The following is a 7500-nucleotide window of genomic DNA, read 5'->3' on the forward strand; positions in this document are numbered from 1 at the left end:
AAATGCACCAAATTCAATAAGTGGTATAGGCTATTGTTTCATATAGACTCATAATAGACCAATAAATACCCTTAATTACTTGTGAAAATGCATCAAAATTGCAATCAAATAGCCAACTAAACTCATATAGCCTAGCCTATAATAGACCTACAGTAGCCTATAATAAAATAACCGAATTTCCACTTGAGTGCGTGATTTGATCAAATACAGTAGGCTACTTTATTCTCAAATTAGGCTTACGCTGCATCGATAGGCTACTGTATTCGCAGAACAACATGTTATAGCCTAAAAACAACCCAACATTAGAACAATTAGAGCAAATGATAATCAAGAAATAAATAAATGAAATTACAGACAAGTTGTCGTGTCTTAGGCTATTGTAGCCTAAAAGAAATTGTCTCTAAAACAACAGATGTAGGCTAACGTGGCCTAGGCTGTAGGCTATTATTTAACAAATACAGTAGGTCTAGTAGGCTAATCTACATGCTCACAACACGTCTGTGTTCCTGAAGTCCATTAACTGGGAACGAAAAATGACTCGATGCTCCTCTGCTTCAGGTTGCTGACGCGCTTTCTGGCTACCAAGGAATGCAGCTCTCGCGCAGCAGACTCGTTTGCGTTTTGCGCTCGACATTAGAGTAACAAAGAAATGAAACGTGACAGTAGGCTACAGCCTACAGGCAACATGTAGGTCTACATACAGTTCTGTTTTTATTCACAGTAGGGTACAGTACTGTAATGAAAATCCCACCAGTAACCAGATAGCAGGCAAAAAAAAATAAAAAACGTTTTTTAAGCCTGTCCGGTAGACCGGGAGGTTCGGATCTCTGAAGTTCGGATGAGTGGGATCCTACTGTATATCTTTGTTTGTGTGTTCACGTCTGCTTCTCAACTTGTCAATAGCCGTTGTTTCAGCCCATTACCCATGTAGTCACGTTAGTCATTCCATTTCAGGTCTGGCACTGAAGAGGGCTGATGATAAGATGCCCTTCACCAGTATCCTGTATGCCAACGGGCCGGGTTATGTCCATGTGAACGGGACCAGGGGGAACATCACCCTGGTAGATTACTGTGAGTACTGTTGGAAGGGATTTCCCATGCTAGTCAGCAGCGCTACCTTAGCTCACCACTATCTTATCTTTGTGAGCATTTGTGTGTGTGCGTGTAGATGATATGCGTGTGTGTGCATCTGTTCTTGCGTGTACTGTATCTTCCCTGCCCTGTGTGTGTGTGTGTGTGTGTGTGTGTGTGTGTGTGTGTGTGTGTGTGTGTCTTATTGACGACGTTCCCTCTTCTCAGATGATGAAGAGTACATGCAGCAGGCCGCTGTACCCCTGGACTCAGAGACCCACGGCGGAGAGGACGTGGCCATCTACGCCAAGGGCCCCATGGCCCACCTCTTCCACGGGGTCAAAGAGCAGAACTATGTGGCCCACGTCATGGCCTACGCTGCCTGTCTGGAGCCCTACACAGACTGCCCCCCTCACCCGTCCGCCTCAGAGGGACACGCCCACTCCCTCTCAGGGCTGCTTCTTTGTCTGAGCGCCCTCTTCTGGCTCCTATTGAGATGACCACACACACACACACACACACAGAAACACACAGACACACACACAGAAACACACAAACACACAGACACACACAAGCACACACAAGGCACACACAAGCACACACACGTAAGCTCACATATACATTTTTCACGTACACATCTCTCTCTTTCTCTCTCTCTCTCTCTCTCTCTCTTGTTCTCACAAACACATACACAGTACACACCTATGAAAGTGGCCTCCAGGAGCCATAACAAGGACAATTAGATGATAAGATGAAGATAAAGGACTTTTAAAAAGGGAAACCGTTCCAATGCAATAAACTGATAAAGGATTCTGGTGAATTCAACAGTTCCAGCCATGACTCATTTTACTGTAACACACTCATTGAGTCTTTATCAATTCAGTTTTATTTCTGAGGTACTGTTGTTTTTATTACTAGCCAAATGTACGTGCACTGATCACATCACTGTGTCCTCGTCTGTTCTGAAATGCTTATGTTACCGTGTTGAATTGGTTAAACTCACTACTCAGTATGCCGCCCACCCGCGCCATCGAAGAGCTAGCTTTTCAGTGGCGTTATTGGAAGTGGTGTTTATGAGAGGTGGTAAAGTGCGTTTGCAAATCAGAGGACCCGGGTTCGATCCCAGTGTAGCCAAGTTGGCGGGAGGAAGCGGTACTGGTGATACAGAACTGGGTTAGGTGCACAGTTTACAAGCAGCATACAGCTACTGTAACTACCATTTACTTTAACAAGTCAAATGGTGAGAACTTTCCTTTAGCATCTCCAAATGTTGTGGGCTATTCTTACCTCTCTGTCCCTAATTGGGCTGTCATACTCCCACATCATGTCAACAGGTTTATACTCCGTTTAGATCTGTTTGCAAAATGAATGTATTTTGTATGCAGAATTTCATAATGTATTTTGATATGACTTTTTACCCAATGTTTGAATACAGTATGTATAAAATGTTTGAAAGTGTTGTCGATGTCCTTTATTCCAAAAATGAAAAGAAAAAGAAACATATACCTGCGCTGCGAGCAGGGGTGAGGGCGCCAAGCAGTCCGGCAGGGCAGAGTCTCCATGGCAATGTGATGTGATCATGTTAAAAGCGCGGCTGTAAACAGTAGCCATGTTTCCACACGTTTTATGCAAATTAAGTTATATCGAATTAAAAATGCCTTATGGAAACAGTAAAATTCGATTAAAAGTTATGAAAATAGACAAAAAGTTTGTACTGTCGATCTCATTGGATTTTTTCTTGGAAACGCACATTCACCAGCTTTATTTGCATTCATATTTTTAGCGATCCTCACACAATTCGATTGACAAGTGGATGAAAACATGGCTAGTGATAGATAAAGTGATGTGAATTGAGCCTGGGACTGGGTGTAGCTGAGATATGAGCTCAAATCCTGTTTGGTTTGTATTGGGTTTGGTTGCATTTGATTAGGATGTAATGGATTAATGTTTGCTTTTTTGAAAATCAAAAATGTATCAGATAACGTTTTTGAGGGTTAGTGTGAAGATAATCTGTGCAAAGTTTGGTGAAGACTGGATAAAATATGTTGATGGTACAATGTTTTTAAGCATTTGGATCCAATATGGCAGCTGTTATGTTTATTGTGTGATATGAAGAAACAGAGATCCACACAGTATCTTTACTGACATGTGCCATTTATAATGACTACCCACACATGCCTTAAAGCTACTGTAGATGCTTAAGTCCAGAAATGTAAACTCACACTGTACTGTCATACAGAACAATTCTCTGACACTACTCTCTCTCTCTCTCTCTCTCTCTCTCTCACACACACACACACACACACACAAATTGTGGCCTGAGAAAAAATGGTTTACATTTTTAAAAATAGAAAATCCAATATGGCGGAAAATGAACTCGATCCAAGGAATCCAAAGGTACCTCATTTTTGAAAATCAAGTGCACTTTCAAAAGTTGCATGCATAAATGCCCCTTGGTGGCCCTAGAGTGTTTCAGCTGTCAACATGAAACTTGGTGCGAAGAGGGACAGTCCCCGATCAGTGTGCCAAATTTCACAACTTTCTACCATACGGTTCCATGACCTGCCATGGACTCCTATGGCAGAAGAAGAAGATACATAAGAAAAGGTAGAAACAGAATAGTAATACATAAAATAAATATTAATACATTCAAATATATTTAGTTTGCAAACACAGTTCAGAGCTTGCATAAACCGGTTACATGGCATGGAAATAATAGTGGCCACTATAATTTATATATCTATAAATGCTTCTGATCAGGTCAGATCGTAAGCACAAAAAGAGGTTACTCCTTGCTCTTCACCATTGGGCCCTCTGTGCTTTGCTGTCTGAACCAACTATCACAAAACAAAGCCACTTCGGCCTAGATCAATAAATGTGTCAACCTGTCAAACATGAGTTTGTCACTCGTCAACCTTTACTATTGGTGTGACCCTGTGACTATCTGTGGACTCTAATGGCCAAATAAAATGTATGTTAAAATAAATGGATTATAATATGTGTAAGCATCTGTGAAAATAGTGTAGAAAGACTTGTTCTGCCAAATAAAGAAACACCACTAAAAAGCCGACTTGGCAAGTGTGATCTCACATGAGTTGATTGTTAAAGGAAGGAAATCTGTTAACCTAACAGCACACACAGTAGTGAGGTATATACAGTAGCTATATACATTAAGACTCTCATAACGTTTATAGGCGTGCACCTGCACCTGTGACTGGGCCAATAAAAAGGAGCTCAGAGGCCTGGACACGAGCGCCCCCTCAACACTGCCATAGTTCTTCTCTTTGTTTGTGCTTATTCAGTTCATGGGGATGTGTTGGGATGTAAAATAGAATAAAAACTATAAAAACAGAGAATACAAATAAGAACACTTTAAGATATTAACGCAACTAAAGCTACGTGGTACGCTGCTTCCCCATGCCTTAGTCTTGAACCATTAAAAGCTCAGTGCCAGAGGACCTGATGGAGCATATCTGATACATACACCTAAATACATATCTGTATGTATTTAGGTGCTTGATTTTGTAGGAATTTATAGACTAATAAATTAATCTTAAAATCTATTCTAAAACTGACAGGTAACCAGTGCAGTGATTTGAATCAGTTGGAGTTGACTAAATGCTTTTTTTGTAGGCCAGGCAGGAAAGTGTTACAATAGTCCAACCTGTTAGTAATAAAATCATGTATTAGTCTTTCAGTATCAGCTAAGATCAGAGTCCAGCATGTCACCTACGTTTCTGGCCTAGGATTTGGTATTCAGTGACAGTTTTGAAGTGCACCGATAGTGGAGGAAGAGGGTCATCAAGCAAAACATTTGGTCTTGACTGGGTGATATTCATCCTAATGCCAGTTATCTTGTCTCCAAAATATGCTACAAATTCCCCACACTTTGAGGTAGAGAACATGTTGATAGATGTATAGGGGTGGGATTTAAGAGGTTGTCAAGCGTTGATAAAAGTGCCTTGGAATTGTTTTGATTGCTATAAATCAATTTTGAGAAGTGATCTCTTCTAGCATCTCTTATGGCATTATTAAAGGAGGAAAGTTATTTGAGATTATCATGGTGGACATGTAGCTTGGTCCTCCTCCATGTGAGCTCAGCTCTTCTGCATGTTCTCTTAAAGGGGTAGTGTGCTATTGAAAACATTCAGCCCTATTTGTGGTCTGTCTATCATGAACCTGAAACATAGAGACCATAATTTCACGGATCGTTCCAGTATTGAGTTAGCTGCAGTTTTTATGCAGGCTCTCACTTGGCTACAATGGAAGTCAATGGCATATGCATATAGTATGTGTTGGAAAAATGATGATAAATGTGCTTTTTCCAAGATGGGAAGCTCAGGTGTAATCCATGCCAAACAATCGGATTGCGATACATTTCACAGGAGAGCATACTGAGACTGATGAGATTACACCCTGTGCTTCCCGTCTCGGAAAAGCACATTTATCATAGTTTTTCCAACACATTTAAGTATGCCCCACTGACCTGCATTGAAGCCCAGTGAGAGCCTGCAAAAAAAACTGCAACTAGCTCAATATTGGAATGACCAGTGAGATTATTGTCTCTATGTATCAGGTTCATGGTAGACAGACCACAAATGGTATGGTATATGGTAATAAAATAATAATAATAATAATAATAATAATATAATAATAATAATAATAATAATAATAATACACTTTATTTGTAAAACCCCTTTCATACAAATAAAAGCAGCTCAAAGTGCTTGCACGGAGTGCTTCACATAAAAATAGACATAAAATAAACAAAAAGCAGCAAAATAAGATGGAAGATAAAACACATTAAAAGATAAAGATAAGAATCAAGTAAATTACTGTGTAAAAATTGCAATTTAATAAAATATTGTATTGGAGATATACATTAACCAGGCCAGGTCCAGCCTGGCTTATGTGCGTGGCTGGCTTGTTTCTGTTCAGGACTGGTAGAACGGAAGCTAGTCCTGCCACTGCAATAGCTGTGAATTGAAATGACATGAAATAATGTCTGATAATTTAAGATAGGTATTGTCGCCTGGACACATAAGTTTCAATGCTTCCAATGCTAATCCAGCACAATAAGAGTGGGATAGCCAGTTAGCTCATGAGCTCACAACAACTAGCAGCAGCTTCCATAACATTAATGGTAGCGGTCAGTGGCTAAAGCAGTTACACTGATGATTCCTATAATGTTAGCTATTTTGCTGCAATTGGTTCAACTTCTGTTTCTGGACAAAGGTAAGAGATAAAAAAAGATAGGAGTGAAAGGATGAACATGTGGAGGTTTGAGGTATAGTCCCATAAAGTCATCCCCACCGGGGCCTTGACCCTAGTGGAGATCGGAGGGTTGGTTTTGGTGTCCTTCTTCCAGTCCCTAGTGTGGGCTGGGGTTAGAATAAGGGTTGGGGTTGGGATAGGATCTGACCTATGAGGGAAGGAGTGTGGGTTGGGGTTAGAATAAGGGTTGGTGTTTGGACAGGATCTGACTTGTAAGGCAAGGGGTAAAGTTCGGAGTGAAAGGATGAATATGTGGAGGTTTGGGGTATAGTCCCATAAAGACATCCCCACCGGGGCCTTAAACCCCGATCTCCCACGTGGGAGTCCATTGTGGGAGTCCATTGCTTTCACTGCTACTGTACTTGTGCAGTGGAGATCAGCCAATTGATTTTGGTGTCCTTCTTTATTTTGGTGTGCTGGGACTACTGCCTCTTGTGGTGTCAACAGAGAAATGCAGGTCAACATTCAACGGAGGGAGGGAGGGAGGGAGTGATAGCAGGACAAACGCTATCCTAGGTGCGCTGGCCTACAGCCACTCACAAAAAAAGAAAGAAAAGTAGTTTATGTCCAAGTAGTTAATGTCCAAAATAGCACACTACCCCTTTAAGTTGATATATCTCCTCATTCCCCCATGGTGCTTTTTGTTTAGCTACAACCTTTTTCAGTTTCATCAGTGCTACAGAGTCAAGGGCTGCAGCCAATTTATCATTAAAGACAGTCACTAAATCATGAACATGTGAAGGCCTCACTTCCAGGGTTCTCACACTATTTGCATTCATCATTGTTTTAAAATGATCAGCTGCTACAGAGTTCAGATAGCCCTTCTAAACAAAGTGTTGAATGCTAATTACAGCTTTGGGTAGCAATACTGTAAAGAAAATACAGAAATGGTCAGAGATGTTAAGATCAATGATAGAGGATATAACAGTTTTGGTAAGACCCTTTGTGATCACAAGGTCAAGGTAACATGTTGACTAAAGTCCATGGAATTCAAGAGGTTGTTGAAATCCCTGGCCTTTGAGTCACCCTCATTGTCTACATGCAGATTGAAACCACCAGTGATAATAATCTGATGATAGTTTGTGTGGATCATATACAGGAGTCCTGAAAAATCTGCTAAAAAAAATAGGGCATTTCTTGGGTGGTCTATTGACA

General features: G+C 40.8%; 1 protein-coding gene across 1 annotated transcript in view; it reads left to right on the top strand.

Moving 5' to 3' along the window:
• The window catches only part of alpi.1 (alkaline phosphatase, intestinal, tandem duplicate 1), a gene marked incomplete at both ends in the record, with an annotated part of 8780 nt that extends 7209 nt beyond the window's left edge, over positions 1 to 1571 (top strand). The window contains 2 exons of the mRNA XM_084436132.1: positions 955 to 1071; positions 1300 to 1571. Coding sequence (XP_084292258.1) covers positions 955 to 1071; positions 1300 to 1571 — 389 coding nt within the window. The remainder of the gene's footprint in view (positions 1 to 954; positions 1072 to 1299) is intronic.
• Between the last annotated feature and the right edge of the window lie 5929 nt (positions 1572 to 7500).

The sequence above is a fragment of the Borostomias antarcticus genome, assembly GCF_949987555.1.
Source record: "Borostomias antarcticus genome assembly, chromosome: 3".
NCBI classification, from domain to species: domain Eukaryota; kingdom Metazoa; phylum Chordata; class Actinopteri; order Stomiiformes; family Stomiidae; genus Borostomias; species Borostomias antarcticus.